Source organism: Camellia sinensis, chromosome 15, assembly GCF_055761805.1.
Source record: "Camellia sinensis isolate YWXY chromosome 15, ASM5576180v1, whole genome shotgun sequence".
Taxonomy (NCBI): domain Eukaryota; kingdom Viridiplantae; phylum Streptophyta; class Magnoliopsida; order Ericales; family Theaceae; genus Camellia; species Camellia sinensis.
This window is the reverse complement of record NC_138975.1, coordinates 24,827,014-24,845,714: the sequence shown is the minus strand read 5'-3', so window position 1 is coordinate 24,845,714 and position 18,701 is coordinate 24,827,014. Positions and strand designations below refer to the sequence as shown.

At 34.7% G+C, this 18,701-nt stretch overlaps 1 protein-coding gene across 6 annotated transcripts; it reads right to left on the bottom strand.

Annotated features, from left to right (window-relative positions):
- Positions 1-3,974: 3,974 nt before the first annotated feature.
- LOC114304766 (protein MLN51 homolog) lies at positions 3,975-17,357 on the bottom strand. 6 transcript variants are annotated; one of them, XM_028249918.2, is made up of 13 exons: positions 16,374-17,357; positions 11,687-11,789; positions 11,384-11,580; positions 10,456-11,291; positions 9,563-9,677; positions 8,394-8,516; positions 6,479-6,534; positions 6,309-6,354; positions 6,102-6,171; positions 5,941-6,019; positions 4,796-4,824; positions 4,521-4,606; positions 3,975-4,427 (listed from the first exon to the last, which is right to left on the bottom strand). In XM_028249918.2, exons 1-9 carry the CDS (start codon positions 16,922-16,924, stop codon positions 6,144-6,146), a joined length of 2,055 nt encoding a protein of 684 aa, XP_028105719.2. In that variant the 5' UTR covers positions 16,925-17,357; the 3' UTR covers positions 3,975-4,427; positions 4,521-4,606; positions 4,796-4,824; positions 5,941-6,019; positions 6,102-6,143. The 6 variants fall into 6 exon arrangements, with proteins under 6 accessions (XP_028105719.2, XP_082765391.1, XP_028105717.2 ...); XM_082909265.1 differs by having other exon boundaries at positions 10,456-11,288; XM_028249916.2 differs by lacking the exon at positions 4,796-4,824.
- Between the last annotated feature and the right edge of the window lie 1,344 nt (positions 17,358-18,701).

The following is an 18,701-nucleotide window of genomic DNA, read 5'->3' as shown; positions in this document are numbered from 1 at the left end:
GAAGAGTAGTGGATGGGATCGGTAAATCTCGCGATCACGAATTGGATTGTGGAGCTTCAAGCCATGCTCAATCATAGCATCAAAACTCCATCGCCTCTGTTTTCGTACGAAGTTTCGAATGTTGAGTTATGGAAAGTTCAATTGTATTGTCCTGTGATTGCCATGGATGTTGAGAAATCGACCAATCCTCCTCCTGATGAGCGATTGTGGTTCTCTTTGAACTATCACCAACTTGAGGGGATGATTCAATTGAATTACAAAGTGATTGTTCGAGAGAACTGTGTTGACGTGATGGTGAACGTAGATAACATAAGGTACGTTGATTTCTTTGAGGGGGGAAATGGAAACAACAAAATTCAAAAACGAATTTTCAATAATTCTAGTTTAGTGTATAAAATTTGGTTTACATTTTATTTTATTATATAAGAGTCCAATTTTAATTCGTTTGTCAAATTTTCGCGATCTGTCATGGTTTCTCTGGAGAGTCCATGTAATCACAAATATCCATTATCTTGGGATATTTCTCTGGAGAGTGGGAAGTATATGGAAAGTATATGTAAGGCAGATAAATTTGAAATTTTTCTAGAGAGTCCATGAAAGGTTAGGGAGGCCAGAGAAATTTAAAATTTCTCTAGAGAGGTAATTTTGTGGGAAGACCTGTGAAGTTAGAGAATTTCTCTGGAGTATTGAGTCTAGAAGAGGCATGGAGGGCAGAGAATTTCTCTAGAGATGTAATTTTGTGGAAAGACAGAGAAATTTCTCTGGGAGAGTAGGAAGTATATGGAAAGCAGAGAAATTTACAGTGTTAATAGAAGTGTTGATTCAAGGCATTGGTGAACTATCAATATGAAGATGCACACTCTTTAGTTCCACGTATTGCATTGTGTCTCGTATTGGTTATATTCTTGAACCCTTCTATCAAACTGCAGACAACAAGTGAATTTCTCTGGTTGGAGGGAATTTTCTCTGGAAATGAGTAAATTTCTTTGGAGTGGAGAGAGAAATTTCTCTGGGTTGAATCCAGAAAAATTCTCTGGTGAGATTTTCTCTGTGATGTGTCCAGAGAAATTTGAATTTTCTCTGTGATTTGTCCAGAGAAATTCTCTGGATCGAATTTTCTCTGGATTGATGTTGAGGGACCTTAGATATCATGAAAATATTGAGTGTCCTTTATGTTATAAAATCATAATACCAGGGACCTTAAAAAAAAACCCCTAAATTTTAATAGTGTTGGGATTAAAAAATAATAGTGTTGGGATTAAATTTAAATTTAAATAGTGTTGGGATTAAATTTAAATTTAATCCGTGTTGGGATTAAATTTATAATAAATTTAAATAGTGTTGGGATTAAATTTAATTTTATCAAATTAAAAAATAAATTTAAATAGTATTGGGATTAAATTTATAATAAATTTAAATAATGTTGGGATTAAAAAATAAATTTAAATAGTGTTGGGATTACTTGAAGAACCGACCCGATCAGCAGAATACGATGGGGGTGGTTTCGACCAGTTGGCTGTGGTTGAGATTGATGAATTTAATTCTTATCTCGGATAGATATTGAATTTAATATATAAAAAATCATATAATCAACCCAATCAACTTATTCATATGCGTACAACTTGAAACATGTGTGTTTATTTTCTAAATTAATAACTTGAATTCAGCTTTAAACAATTGTTGCTAAAGGACTTCAAAGAAGCACTTAGAACCTGTTTTTGAGGTTTAAGATCCTTGAGTTTCATTACTTTGGGTTCAAGGTCTCAAGGAATTTAATTGGGTGTATGAATATTATATAGATATGGTTTGCGTGAACTCCTCGTTATGGTCTTGCTTTGTAAGTTATTCATGTATAGGTATGGTTTGGCTGATGGTTATTCATTATATATATAGGTATGGTTTGTCTATGACATTTTTCTGCTTCTTTTCTTTTCTTTTTTTTTTTCATTACCAAGTGTCTCATTTGTCTAATAACAAATATCAAGTTTTTTTTTTTCATTACCAATTGTTTAAATTGCTGATTAAACAGTTTTTTTTTTTTGGTCATAAAATTATGTTTGAAAAGCTTTAACCCACTTTTTTAAATAAAGTTTTAATCCACTCTTTTGGTATATGACAATATAATATTTGTTTTTCTTATGTAGTTATAATTTGATTGGCAGCAGTAGCACTAATTGGTGTGCATTTTAGTTTTAATTTCTTTTAAATTGCAAAGCACTAGTTGGTGTGCATTATTTGATATTTAATTTTTTTTATATTTGATTTGTTTGGAATTGTAGAGTATAGTCTGTTAAACATATTTTTATAACTGCATTTTAATCTTAATATTATTTACACCGTGCGTTTAGATACGGGCATACGCTAGTTTTTTTATAACACATTGTACCATCAAATAATTTTTTTATAAAAAAAACCATATATATTGCACGGGCCAACTGCTAATATATATATATATATATATATTTGCTCTTCTTGAATCTAATAAAATATACACATGTGTATCTTTCCTACCTCGGGTAGTTGTTGAAGAAAAATGTTTGAGGGCTACAATTTTTGTGGCCACAATGACTCAAAACTGCCAAAACGACGTCGTTTTGACAGTTTTAAGCCATTGTGACCCTCTAGCATTGTTGGTTGTTGAAATGCGTATTTTCCCTTTCAAAATCACAATTAAAGTTGTCATATATATTCTAATATATAATGAAATGAAATTCTCTTCAGTTGTACTCTTATTGCATTGCAACAGATTCATATCAATCCGGTTTAAATTGCGTATCTTAATTTTTTTTCAAAATCATGCTTTAATCTTAATTTTAAATTAAAATTAAAATTATTCTTTTATAACACATATTGTACCATCAAATAAATTTTTTTTTTTTTAAAAAAAATGTGTAATACACAGGTCAACCGCTAATATATATATATATGCTCTTCTTGAATCTAATAAAATATACACAAGTGTATCTTTCCTACCTCATGTAGTTGAAATGGGTATTTTCCCTTTCAAAATCACAATTAAAGTTGTCATGTATATTCTAATATATAATGAAATGAAATTCTCTTCAGTTGTGCTACTATTGGGTTTCAACAGATTCATATCAATCCGATTTAAATTGCTTATCTTAATTTTTTAATAAATTAATCATTAATAAAAAAATTAAATTAATTAGATAATTGTACTACATGAGTCATGTTTTCAAAATTATATTTATCATTCATTTATTTTTTATAAACAAAAAATAAATTATCTAATTATGTAACTACAATTTGATCAACAATATAATTGTTTGCATATATAATTTGGTAAAAACATATTACAAAATGAATAATTTGAATAAATTCTATGACAAGGCCACCAAAAGGCCAACAACACATTCGAGTTGAAAATATCAAGAAGAGAAAAATCCCAATTCTTTAATAATTACAATGAAGGCAACTACAACCCATTTCATTGTTCTTTCCATCAACCTAACTGCATCAAGTCAAAGCAACCATTATTACAAGCACTGAAGTCGGTGTCTCCTAATGTCACCCTCTCACCTGTTAGTTATTAAAAGTAGACAAAAGGAAAATTAAAGCTTAATGTGTAGATGAATACTATATACACTAATTAATGCACTAACTAGTATACTAATTAACAATGCGAGATAATTTAAAATATTTTTAATATTTGTAATTTATATAATGAGTAGAGTAAATAATAATGTCATAACTAATATTGATACACTAATTAGTACATTAATTTGTATACGTAACATGTGTGATAATATAAATAAACAAACACGGCAAAAGTTACAAAATAAGGATTTTGGCAATGTATGCCCTTAGAACATATGTTAAAAAGCTGAAAAGTATGAAGTGAAAGCAATAAATAAGATACAATACTTTTAAACTCTCTTAAGATATATGCTAAGGGCACATGTTAACAATACTCGTATTGAAAATCCATCATTCCATCACCTATAAATCATCAGTTAATCATAAGTTCACCACAACATTCATAAAACTCATATGCAATACACCAACCATCATAATGGCAGTACAGTTACAAGTCCTCTTGACATATAAAGCTTTGTCTCCACAAGTAGATAATCTCTCTCAACTTACAAAATAAGAAATCCCAATCATTAAAGGTACCCCTCAAAACAACAATTAATGACCGAGCAACTTGAGGCCACTATAGATGAATTTAAATAATAATAATAAAAATATAAAAAAAAAAAAAAACCCATGAGATGTACCATTCCCTAAGAACACAGCAGTCAACTTCACTAACCAAACAGCTTCTGCATAATACACCTGTCCTTTTTGGATCTCCTTTTTTTTTATTCTAATTTTCAAAGAAGCCCGCCAACAATTCTCACAAGCTTTCACAAGATTAAAAAAAAAGAAGAAAAAAAAAAAAAAAAACAAAGCCACAGGAAAACCTGAAATTAAAGATAAAAATAATATCAGAAATTAGTCCAATTTCCATGATATATACTGAAAAGTTGAAAGGTTCTCTAATTGCATTTTCATACCGCACATTTGCACAAAGAACTGCCACCCATCAGGCTGCAGTGTTTTCCAAATGACCACAGCATGAGCAGGCGTTTGTCACATATACCTGAAACGATAATAAAATCAGAGATGGAGAGGGTAATAACCGATAACCTGAAAGGAACTAAAGTACATTGTATTTAAAATGGAGGGAAAAAAAAGCTCAAATAGCGCCTATATATTCAAAACTAAACCAAGTTGACTCAACTTTCGCGATACAAAACACAGAAAATGGACTAATGCATCATTCACATACATGAAAAAAATTTCCGCAAATCCCAATTGCTGAAGGTAGTTCCATTTCCACAATCATTTGTTGCCCAAAAAGTGGAAGTGGGAGGGGAAGGAGGAACGGAGAATTAGATTCCACATTTTGTCATATTATAATGATAAAACATAAGATCCAAACTTTACATTATTGAGTTGACAAAATTAAACAAGTTCTGATATGACTAAATTCCAAAAAATCTACAAAAATTGAAGAAAAGCAATTATCTGAATTAGAATTAGGCTGTGTTTGGATCAAAGATTTGAATAGGGGTTGTAGTGGGAAACGAGAAGGGAAGGGAAAAAAGTGAATGGAATAGAAGCTAATTACTTTTTCACTTTGCCTTCCCTTTTCTTTTTCTTCCATAAATCCAGGATCCAAACACAACCTTGTCATAAGCCAATAAGCTGGCTTTTTTTTTCCCTTCCCAAAAGAGGCCAAAATTCCTGAGAACATAGTCAACCAAGTTGGACAAAAAACACTGCCGTTATCATATATGCCTAAATTCAAGATTACAAAGCAGAGGCATATCTGAATTTATAATTTATATTTGAGTTGTGAAGAGAAACATGGCCAACACACGCCTAGGTACTCCTAAAATCACTGCACTTGGTTAAAATTATCTAAAACCTTTTTCCAAAATTACCAACTCCCAGAGACCATGGTCGCACAAATGAAATGACTATAAAAATCTTCTACATATGTTCTGTAAGTAATACTACTGAAATTCATGTATCGGCAATCATGTAAATTCAATCATTTGGATTAACATAAACAAACAAATACTTGTAGTCAAAATGTACACAACCCCAATAATCAGCTTTTAGAAATTTCAACCCAAACCTGCTTCCATTGTGTGTTTCAGCCACTTAAAGCTACCCCTTGTATGTAAATGTAATACTTAATCCATATATATATAGTTGGGGCATTGTTCAGGATTTCAAAAAAAAATGGAAAGATTCACACAAAAATTGGCATGGATGTACAGTTTTTTCACAAGTTGAGCCTTTCAGTCACACGGCAATTCAGATTATTTAAGCCCAATGCAAGGAACATGATCATAACCATTACATATAAAATAGATAAACAAGTATGTGAGCATTAACAATACAACTCAAGAACCAAGTCATTACCTAACATATCATGGAGCATACTGTTGCCCAAAGTGCTCCAGAACAAATACTGAAGATTACGAAGGGCCTGGGACAGGACCTGCAGCACCAAAAAAGCACAATTCAGAATGTTGCAACTTGCAACAACAAAATATGCCAACGTTTAATAGGAAAAATTTAACCTTTATCTGCTTATTCAAATAGGCTCAATCTATCTAAGTACTTCACGGGCCAAAATTCATCTCCGTATATCTGCACACAGAAAATAAAAAACTCAAAATAATTTTCAAGAAAAAAATCAGGATATGGCTAGAGATGGACTGTAAAAGGAGATAATGGCAGAAAGTGGTCTCCTCTGCACTCAGAGAAGTTGATGAAATCCAACTTGCCTGCGAGTATTTTTTTGCCGTTGACCAAACTCATCACTCGCAACCTCTGCATAGAAGGGTTAGTTCAACTATGAGATAAAGGAAACTGATTAAGTCATGCTAGTTTCAAGTTTAGCCACTAAAATCAATAAATAAATAAAAAATCAAAAGGCAACGATTATATGTCTAACCGGGTCTCTGTGAAGGCTTCCACTCGTTATTTGGTTTGTTTGAATTGTTTTCTTTGCTGAAAAAGAACATGAAAGTAAAACATTAATCTCCCTTCACTCAAACTGCAAGAACAACATTGCCTATTCTCTTTCAAAGGACCAGGCTCTCAATTTTTTTTAATTAAAGCAATAACTTATAACTGTAATTAGCAATCATCGCAGTTATAAGAAAGAACATAAAATCAGTAACATATTGTACCTAATGATATAATTCTATGCTTAGCTCAAGAAGGAAAAGGGAAAATAAAATAAAATATTGCCAAAAGAATTTTTTTTTTTTAATTTAAAAAAACCAGACATACAAAAACTGCTCAAATTAGAACTTAAAATGAAAAAAGAAAAGATCTGAGGCATCTTGGGGGACTAGATGACAAATAGGGGAGAAAAAAAGCGAAAAAGAGAGGATGCGTATGAGTTGTTATGCCATACTATGTATACAAACATAAACATATATATATGTAGAAACATAAACTTGGGATCTTAGTTGCACGAAGCGGAAGCGGGAGCGGGAGCGGGGAAGCGTGAGCTGATAGAAGTTTCTTAGGTTGGGAGCGCCTCGGGAAGCGGTAATATATATATATATATATTTTAATACACATTAGAAATTTTTTTATAAATATTTTTTATAATACACATTAATTATTTTATTTATTTATTATATTTTTTAAATAATATGTTATTGTTAATTTATTTTTTTATTTTTAATTGATATATATATTATAAATAAAAAAAATATAACAAATAAGGAATAATAAAATATGTTAAAATAAATAATAATAAATTGGATGATTTATTTTATAAATTTTATTAGATTTTTTTTTTATTATATATGATTTAATTAGATTTATTATATAACAAATTATATTATTTATTATATAACAAATTATATTATAATTATATTATTTATTATATTCATTAAATGTTAAAAACGGGCGGGGACACAGATCGACGAGAGAGAGAGAGAGAGAGAGAGAGAGAGAGAGAGAGAAGAAGAGACGACGACGACGACAACAAAGAAGACGACGATGAGATGACGAGGAGATGCTGAAGAAGAGACAGAAGAGGAGATCGAGAGAGATGAAGACAGAGAGTGAAGAGGAGATCGTGACCAGATTGAAGGCGATGTAACAGAGATCGAAGGCTATGTAAAAGATCGAAGACGTGTCCGAAAAACCCATGCCCTAAACCAATGAATCCATGTAACAGATCGATGGCAAGACCAGGTTTCTCTCTCTCTCTCTCCCCTTTACGATCCTATCGTTGATTGAATCGCGTTTCTCTCTCCACAGAAACGCGATTTTTACACGTTTCTTTCTAGGAAACGCGGAATCGCTCACCACCGAGTTGCACGATTCCTGCAACTAAGCTTGGGATATGCCACATGCTAGGTGTAAAAAAAGGGACAAGAAAATTGCACCATAATATGCCACACGCGGGGTGAAAAAATGGGCAAAAGCACATGCAAGGACCCTAAAAAGCATTCTAAGCTTTCACTCTTAATATGCTTCCAGCTATAGGACAGCAGAAGAGAAAATGACTTGAGGAAGTAACTTGAGGAAACCATCTTAACAAATTGACACAAAAAAACAAAACTTTGTCGATCATCCATTCAAAAGTGATGTAGATGTTTTGTTGGCAACAAGAAGGAATCTTGTAATTGTTTTGTCGTTTTGTTGTTTTCTTGGAGGACTCCTTGTCCTCTCGCTGTACTCTTTTCTTTTAATAAAAGTTTCCTTCTTGTTGCCAATAAAAGAAAAAAAGAAAAAGAAAGAAACATTCAAAAGAGATGTAACCAAACGCGAGAACACACACACACACACACGTGTATATATAATCAGAAGATTAAAACGAGACTAGAAACCAATTGGCAGCTAACCTGGAAGCTCCTGAGGAAGATGCCTGCCCTGATGGCCGGGAGTGGTAAGCACCATCAACAGTAATATAGGGTGAGCAATATGTTGCCCCCAAAGCTCCTGCAGCACCAGCCAAAACCGGTAGCCTGGACATAAAAAACAAACCACTGTCACCCCTTAAAAATAACAAGAACGACAAAAATGGGGTAGTGGTAGTGGTAGTTGTAATAATCAGTTAATATCTTCTGTAAAACTTGATGGGTTCATAGTACACTGAGCTTGTATACATACATACATACATACATACATACATACATACATATGTAGTGGGAGCTAGAGAGCTTGTATATACACAAAAATACCACCAGATCATGCCAGCCCAGCTAATCTAAAACGTAGTTTTCTGAATGAAAGCATTTAAATTTTTACTAATGCTCCTAAAAACTATATCAACTTAATAAGAAAAACATATTAGGAAAGAACAATTCACATGGAGCATTAGCCATATAAACAATTGACATACATGTAACTGTCAATCATTTGTTAAGGTCCATTCATTAAAATGACAAAAAAAAAGGTAGCGTTTGGTAGAGTTTTAGAATTATGATTTGAGAATAGAGTTGTATTTTGAGTTTATGAGTTTTGGAATTATGATTTGAGTGTGGAAAATTTGCTTGGTCATGAGTTTTGAATTGAGCTTGAAATTTTTGATGTGACATGATATTTGACTAAAAAGCTTGCACCTCATAACCAAACACACAACCCAAAATTCTATTTAAAACTCATAAAAAATTTTAAAAATTTCTGAAAATATCAAAACCCCGCCTGAAACGAGTTTGCAAAAGTGTGTGGAATTAATTTTTCAAAGTTATAACCAAACACGACACTTAAATATGAGTGTAAAATCATGATTACAACTGCATACCAAACACAACCAAAGTTTTTTTTCATCTGACTATTCTCTTCCACTGACACAAAACCAAAAACCAAAAAAAAAATAATTATGGAATAGCTTGAAAATATCTATTATTAACAGGTCATTCTCATGAGGCTCATATCTCCCACTCCATAAGATATATCATATAACTAATTAAAAAATTGACGAATTAATTATCTCCCTAAAAGCTATGAATCAAAAGAGAATTGATGAAACAAATAATATTACACTTGACAGAGGGAAAAGGTAAAATACCATGTCATCTCAGAATTTCCCAACCCAAGCTGTGGTTGAGCAACATAACCAGGGAAAGCCATGCCAACAGCAGGAACTCCCATACCACCTGGATGCTGGCCCCCAAACGGCATTACTGCATGTCAAACCATCACAAAATTAGAGCTTTTATGTGGTTGAGAACATTAAGAAAAAAGCAAAAGAACAAGGAGCAATAATCTTGAAACTTTCAACATCAAAATAACCAATATTAAACAACTAAATAGTCATCCCATTTTCAATGCAACCACACAAAATGATTTAAGCAAGCACAGGGGAGGAGGGGGGGTTATTATGCTATTGATACTAAATGTAAGTAAACTCAGGCTTAGGTTTGTGCAAGAGATAACACAGAGTGAACAATTTCATTACATAGGTTCGATTATTAAGGAGGATCAAGAGTGATGCTTTTCATGATAGAATGTGGGCAATTAAGAAACAATAAATTTCATAAAATGAGTATGGCTAAGATGAAGATGCTTAGATGAATTTGTGGTATGACAAGAAAAGATAGAATTCAACATTCATGAAATAGTAAGAGTAGCACCAATTGAAGATGAGTAGATAAATAATAGACTAAGATGATTTGGTCATGTACAATGAAGATAGTGATGCAATTGTAAGAATGGGTGATATGACTCCCCTAAATGAAAATGTTGGGGAAAGACCTAAACTGAAATAGAATGTTGTAGTAAAATACAACATAAATTTATTTAATTTAACTAGCAATATAGCCCCCTGACAAAGCAAAATGATGAAAAAGAATTCCAGTAGCTAACTTCACTTGAATGGGATACATGGTTTCGTTTAGTTTTTTATTTGGTTTGGTTTCTCCCTTGACAAGTAAAAGTATAAAGCAGATTGTGAAGCTTCACCTGGCAAGAACGCAGGAGTTGCACCAAAGTTCTGATCACCATGACCACTGCCCATACTACCAGAAGTTCCCATGACCTGAGCCCCACCGTACAGAAAAGAGCTCATTCCACTACCTTGAACACCGCCTTTTCCTTTTCCAACCAATGCAGTCTTGGATTTACTTGATTCTGGAGGAGATTCCAATTCTCCAGATTCAAAAGAATTTATCGACAAAGCTGCCTTTGGTGGCGATGAAGTTTGAGATCCACTACCAGGACGCTGTCCCGACTGCTGAACAGAAGCTTGCAAAGAAGGTTGAACTCGGCTTTGAGCAGGATTTCGTTGGATAGTATGGTGTTGGGTTGGTGGAGAAGCTCTGCTGACTTGGTTATGAAGTGCTCCTGGTTGAAAAGTCATTTGCACAGAGGCTAGACCTCTCCCCTGCACCCTTGGCTGAAGAGGTTGAGTAGTATTGACTACAAAAGATCCAGAAGGTGGCAAAGGCAAGCTCGTTGAAGGTTTTCCAGTATTTGCAGAAATGGAATCATTGATATGAAGCTTTTCAACTACGTTCTTTCCTCTCATCATTGAATTGGATTGTGACATAGAAAAGTTCTCATCCACAACAGCAGACCGAGGGTTCCGATTGATAGTTCCAGCTTGTGCATCCCTTTTCTGTGTTAAAGTAATTTCCTTATTAGAACCAGAAGGGTAAAATGGCGGGGAAGCGGAACTCAAGCTTGATCCAAACGCTTGTTTCCTAGAAGAAACTGTATCAGAATCCGCATTTGATGTGGCTGTAGGTGCTCTCCCAGAAGTATGATGTGAAGTTTTCTCAATAGACTTCCCAGATCTACTACATACAAACAAATACGGAAGATTATTCAGAAAATCTTGATGAACCCAAAGAAATTCTATAAACTTGATAATCTCAAACTTTCTACTCACTGTTTGTATTGCATTGGAGGTGCCTCGATGTTTTTCAAAGGCTCATACCTTCTGGGGCCTCTGCCTCTCACACTCTTAGGTCCGTTGTTCTGATTGTTATTGTTGTAGGCTTTAGACTTGTTACCTCTAGTATATCCACGATCTATGCCTCGATTTTTTCCACGAGCTCGATAATTACCTCTAGAGTTCCTTGTACCCTGGAAAATGTACTTAGGCATAATCAGAAGGGAAGACTTTTTATAGGAAAAAAATGGTATTTTTTAAGAGTTAAGAGCAACATTAATCAATCAATACAGCCTTCACCTCTTCATAACGCCTATCCTGGAGAGTCATCTCTTCAAACTTATCATGCCCCCATTTCCTGTTATCTTTTGACTCCCACAACTTTCTTCCACCAAGTGTTCGCCTGAACAAATACAATTAGTAGAATAAAATAAAAACAGGTCACCACTATTGAAATCAAAGCAACAATGAGTATTATGTGGAAGCCTATGCAGAAGTGGAAGAAACTCTGTTCATATAAAATTCTCATTACAGTGAGTTGCATTCAGCATTGACAATGGTAGGAGCAAGGTTTTAAAAAGCAGCCGCAACCGTTACGTAATGCCGTTACGTAACGATTTTGGTGGTTACCGCCACCCGTTACGGCCGCTTTTGCAGTGTGATTGAGATTCACAGGTGTGTCGGCCGTAGCGGCTGCCGTAGCAGTCGTAATGGTGCCATAATAGTCGTAACGGCCTGTTATGCACTGTTACGTAACGGTTTTTTGTATAATACAAAGTCATTAATTATTAAAATAAAATGTAAAAAACTCAGTTTATAGTGATTTAAAAATATGAAATATATTAGATTATATTTAAAAATTTACAAAAATTGATCAATATTTATTTTAAACTCAATATATATGATCATGGGAAAAAAATATGCGTATCAGTAAATTTTTTTCAAATTGTGCGAAAAATAAAAAAATTCACGGTTCTGGTTACCGCAACCGTTACGCTACAGCCTTTACACCCCGCAACCGCAACCATGCCACCGCCACCGTTACGGCGACCGCAACCGCTTTTCAAAACCTTGGGTAGGAGCAAAAGTGAGGGTAGACAGCCTACTTACTGCCTTTCCCAAACTATGCTAGAATCGGGAGTCGTGTGCACTGGGTAAGGCCTTAATAGAAGATGAAAAATGGGACAGGGGGAGGTTACAGAAGCCACTGATCCAATGCTTTAAAAGTCAGAATTCAAAAATCAAAGGCTATCAATCAGTCATTCCCTTCCTGCACTAAGAGCAGACATGCGCTGACCACACTAAGTGATGTGTCCCAATCAAGTAGGATCAATTACATGAATCCTTTTTTGCCTGTCCGCTCTGTCAAAGGCTATATATATAAAAAAAATTTAAAAAAAAAACAGCACTCAAATAGTACAAATTAATGTGTGTTTGGGAGGGCAAAGATTAGGTACACACCTAACCTTTGGCATAGTGCACAAAGTAGTTGTCCCGAGACTTGAAGTCAAGATTTTACCATTGAACCAATGGTCAAAGGCTATATGCTCAATTAAATTAAATTCAACATTCTGAAAAGCGGTAGCGGTCGCCGTAATGGTGGCAATGGTGCGGTTGCAGTTGTAGGGTGTAAAAGCCATAGCGTAACGGTTGCAGTAACCGGAATCGTGAATTCTTTTATTTTTCGCACAATTTGAAAAAAAAACTTACCAATACACTTATTTATTTTTCTATAATCATATTTATTGGGTTTTAAAATAAATATTGATCAATTTTTATAAATTTTTAAGTATGATCCAATATATTTCATATTTTTAAATCACTATAAACTGAGTTTTTTACATTTTACTTTAATAATTAATGATTTTATATGTCATAAATCCACATTACGCTTGTGACAAATTTTTTTTTTATTGGACTTAGATGTAAAAAATTATTTTTTTAATTATTATACTTGTGGAAGCATATACAAAATTGAACTTGAATAGTTTTAAAAAATAAATTATACATACTAAAGTAATCATATAAAGATTAAAACATAAATTATAAAGTGTTTTTTTTTTTTTTTTTTTGAGTTTGGATCACTTGAATATTCATTCTTTTTTTGGATAACCTGTAAATAAAAATAAAATAAACTAACAAAAAAAAAAATTTGACATGTATAAAATATGTATTAATATATAATTATAGGTATTATGTTTTCTAGATATTTTACAAAAAAAATCAATTACTAAATATTATATATAAGATAAACAATGACAAAACTAAGAGAATAAATAAAAACCTCAATATATATATATATATATTTTAATCAAGCCATATAGATAATGACCACACTAATCATTATTTTCAAACAGTATATAGATAGACACAAACAAACAAAATGGTTAAGTGATAGCAGCCGAATAGAATAGCATAAGTCTTACAGTTTCAACAAATTAATAACAGGTTCTTGATCTTCCCTCTTCTCTCTCTCTCTCTATCTCTTACTCCTCCATCTTCCCTCTTCTCTCTCTATCCCTTTTCCTCCATTTTTAGCTCTTCCCCCCCCGATGCGAAAGAAGCAGTTCGAAACCGTTACGTAACAGTGCGTAACGGGCCATTACAGTTGTTACGGCACCGTTATGGTCGCTACGATAGCCACTACAGCTGACACACTTGTGAATCTCAATCACACCGCAAAAGCAGGGGTAACGCGTGGTGTCTACCGCCACAATCGTTATGTAACGGCACATTTTGAAACCGTGTAATGGTGTCTAACGGACCGTTACGGTCGTTACACATGTGAATTTCCGTTACACCGCTACAACGGCCGTAACGGATGGTGGTAACCACCACAACCGTTACGTAACCATTACGTAACGACATTACGTAACTGTTGCGACCTCTTTTTAAAACTTTGATAAAATTAAATATTATTTTTTATTACGGATAGAATGCTGAGTTACTAAAAACAGCACATTCATAAAATAAACTTAATTGAAATAAGAGTGCTTACATGGATTTTTTATAATATAAAAAATCTCAAATTAAAAGGGTGCCAAGGGGGCATTTCCCAAGTTAAAAAAAAGAAAAAAAAAAGACGTCTTCAACAATTAATAATAGCTGAAAAACCTCACTATCTTTCCTATAAATTACAATCATAATTTATCGAACAATGCAACCACTTTGATTCCCTTTCCTTCCTATTTGCCAAAGAGGCTTTACAATTACCCTTACAGGCAGTACAACCATCCTATCTCCACTTTTTTATTAATGTCCTCCAAAAGTTGTAGACCTTCCTTCTCAAAGCCCCCAAAAGAGACCCCTATGCCACCTCCCTGGCCTCGAGCCCCCATCACAAAAAGCCTCCTTCAACAGTGGCAAAACAACCATAGGAATGCAACATTGAGAGTGTAACCTTTCATCACCAAGATTGCCAAACCCTAGTAAACAAACAGCTCTGACAAATATCCATCTTCAAACATCAAATCTGTGCATGCCACCTCCATATTTATTTTCAATGAAACATCCCCAACCCCAATCACCCAACTCCAAATTAGTGTTGCAAGAAGTCGCCATAATCTTTGACCCACTCTACTCCCTCCATCTTTGATAGTAGATCACTAGTGCCCTCCGTACACTCCTCTAGGTGATCCACCGCTTCCTCTTCTACCGCCCCAACCACTTTTCCCACCTTTCCAAGTGCTATCTGAAACAAAATCATTTTGGGACCCCCTTCCTTACCACCCTCTTCAACTTCAGCTAAGGCCCACCATCTATTATTTAGAAAACATTGATCCATAACACCATCGGCAACTTGCTTAGATGAAGACGAAGCTACCTCTCCTCCATCACAGGAATCTACAGAACAATGTGTACTACATTGCGATCCAATGGAATAGCTAAAGACAAAGGCTAGGTTACTCCAATCTAAGATCCTTACTCGACATCTTGGGCTGGCCTAAAATGAAAAAACCCCTCAATATTGGGTTTAATTCCTAAAGGTGAAGCTTGACTTGACCCAGCTTATGAAAAGCCCATCAAACTGAAAGCCCACCTTGTGATGCCAAAGAGACGAGTCACCGGAGCCTACACACAAATTGGGCCTACATTATTTGGAACCCCCCACAGCCGATACCAAACACCTTGTTCTGACACAAAGTCTTACTGGAATATGAAATGACCAGCCCAGACCCAAACATCATGCTTGGCTCAAGTTCAGTTCCTAACTGCCCTGCCACGTAGCCTATCCTCAACCATTTGTCTATCAACGCCAAAAAGTTGTATTCCACCCTGTCTCAAAATTCATAACCTTACTGTACCTTCCTCCACATGTCGTCCATCCTCTAACCAACCCTACCTCACTCACATGCTTTCTCGGCAAGTACAGCTCATGCGCCAACATCACTTCCTCACACGACCCTGAGATTTGCACCAATCTACAATTGGAGGTTGCCATTGATCCACCACCTAACCATCATGCCCCATCTTGCACTCACCACTCACGTGAAAACCATAACCCTCCCCATCTTCAGACCCGTTCTCCAATCCACTGCTAGAGGAGGATAAGTCCCCAGACACAACCCTAGCCAGCCAGCCAGCCAACCAACCAACCAACCCCAATCAACCAATCCAAGCCTCCTTCACAGGTGTATCCATTAGCACCAATATGGCGAACAATAATGGGTTAATTGGCTGGTAGTACTAGAACCAAAAAGTAAGGCAGTTACTTTACGCAATTGCTGCTATATAAGTCTTACTCCAGTAATTTAAGTTAATACATATGTAGCTGACCAAGTTAAAATCAGTAAGCATTAAATGGTTCAAGTTCACATTTTTAAGAAAATCTTATTTCTTCTTTATGAACTTTGTCTTGTCTGCAGGACCACCAATAAACTTTATTCAAATGCATATCAGTGAGAAAAATATCCACAAACACACTCTACAATATAACTATGAAAATTGATGCTATAAACCATCTAGAATCAAAACTTGATGGCAATACCTGTGTCGACCACCAGCATTGTCGCGAAACCTATCGTCGTGCATGTAAAAAGCACCCGCCGTTGGCACGGCAAAAGGCTCATTCTCTTTCTTCTCCTCTTCAACCTGATTCACTCCCTGAACCTCCGTCGATTCCCCGACAGATCTCTCTCTGTCCCCATCCAATTCCCTTGCCACCACTTCACCTCCAGCTTCCACAGCCTCAACCTTGTTCCCAACTTCTACATCATCTTTGCCTCCTCTCTCATCATCTTCCCCCACCTCCACCTCCTCTTCCCCAAACCCCAACTCCTCTTCCTCATACTCCTCCAACTCTTCTTCTTCCTCTATCTCCGATTCATCATCATCATAATCCGCCGGAGCACCCTGCCCCTCCGATTCCCCATCAGACGCAATCCCAGCCATCGAATCAACCCTCCTCCTCTCTCTCTCTCCCCCATCTCCTTCCTCGCCCTCATCATCGCTCGCCTCTCTCCTCCGCATCGTCAGCGACCGCTTCAATTCCTCCGGATCACTCTCATACTCCCCCTCTTCCTCCCCTACAGCCGCCATCTCTTCAAACAAACAAAAAAACCCTAACTTCAGTGAAAAAACATCAACAACCAAAAAAATCTCAACAATTCACGGACAAATCAAAACCCTAATTCAAGCAAGGAATTGAATTGGATTGTAAATTGGGGTGATTTTGGGGTAGCGATCTGTGCAAGGTTGAGTTAGGGTGTCGAAAACCCTAGATCTTTACAGAGACGAAGATGGGTTAGATTTTTTTTGCACTTTTTTGGGTGTGTCGTCACTCGCTTCCAACGGCAATCGGTAGAGAGAGAGCGAGAGAACATATATATGTATAGAGAGAGAGAGAGAGAGAGAGAGAGAGAGAGTCGTGAGGGAGGAGGAGTGTGTGGAGTACGACGGTGGATTGGAGTCTGGTTCGGGTCGTTGTGGCTCTCTTTCAAAAACATGTGTTGTGATTGGGGTCCATATTTACTCTTAAGGGCAAATTACATATACACCCCTCGAGGTTTGGCTAAATTACAGATATCCCTGAGGTTTCAGAAATTACATCCCGCCCCCTGAGGTTTGTATTTTCATAACAATTTGCCCCCTGAGGTTTATATTTCATAACAAATTACCCCCTAATTTCTTATGCAAATATAGCATTCAGGGAGGAATTCGTAATTTCTGAAACCTCAGGGACATCTGTAATTTAGCCAAACCTCGAGGGGTGTATATGTAATTTGCCCTACTCTTAATTGGTCTGCCTATATGTACAATTGTTTTGCAAATTAGCTACAACAAACATATCCTTCTAATCTAGGGATGACAATTTACTCGTCTCGATTTCATTCCCACTTCTCCGTCCCAATTTATATGAATTTTTTCTGCTCCCATAAAAAACATAAGGAGGAGTGGTTTTATTCGTACCCACTGGAGTTTTACCATTTTGTTTCTATCGTGTTTGTTGAGAAATTTAAAAAAGAAGAAGAAAATATATATATAATTAGATAAAATATAAATATGTTTTATTTTATATTTATCTTTTTTCTTTCTTTTTTTTTAAATCATTTTCTAAATTCTCCAATCAAACATAAAGAATTGGACTTGTCTCATATTGAGATATCAACATGACAGAACTTAAGGGATATATAAGGTTAATTATGGGTTCTATTTCGATAATTCGAATCGTTCAATTTGTAAGGGCCTAATTTGTTTGGACAGACTGGATAAAAGGGATTGTAATCTAACGTATTGTTAGTCCTGTGATATATTGTCCTCGGACTTTTTGGTTGGACTAGATTTGTATCATATATTTGTTTAGTCACGAGATTGAATGTCTGAATTGAACTATTTTATTGAATCCAATATTTGATTGGATGGATTGAATAAAGATAAATGTTCAAAAGACTATTTTAACCTTGTAATTTATAATTTATATTTTATATTTTTTTATTTAATATATATTTTTAAATTTGTAATTTATAATTTAACAACAATAAAAAATTTTAATTTATAAAGCTATAATTTATAATTTATTATTATTAATTAAATTAAATTTATAATTTATAATTTATATTTTTATTACATATATAATTTTAAATTTGTAATTTATAATTTATAAATGTTCAAAAGACTAGGGAAAAATGTAGAGAAAAATTATTTATAAGTCCTATTAGAGAGACTTATGCTACATATGGTCCTACTAAAAAACTTATATTCCCATAAGTTCTGTGGGAAGTTTGTTGACATATTTACCCTCAATATTAGTTGTTAATATAATAAATAATGGCAAAGCCATATATAGGAAATTGAATGTTACCATAAATCATATCTA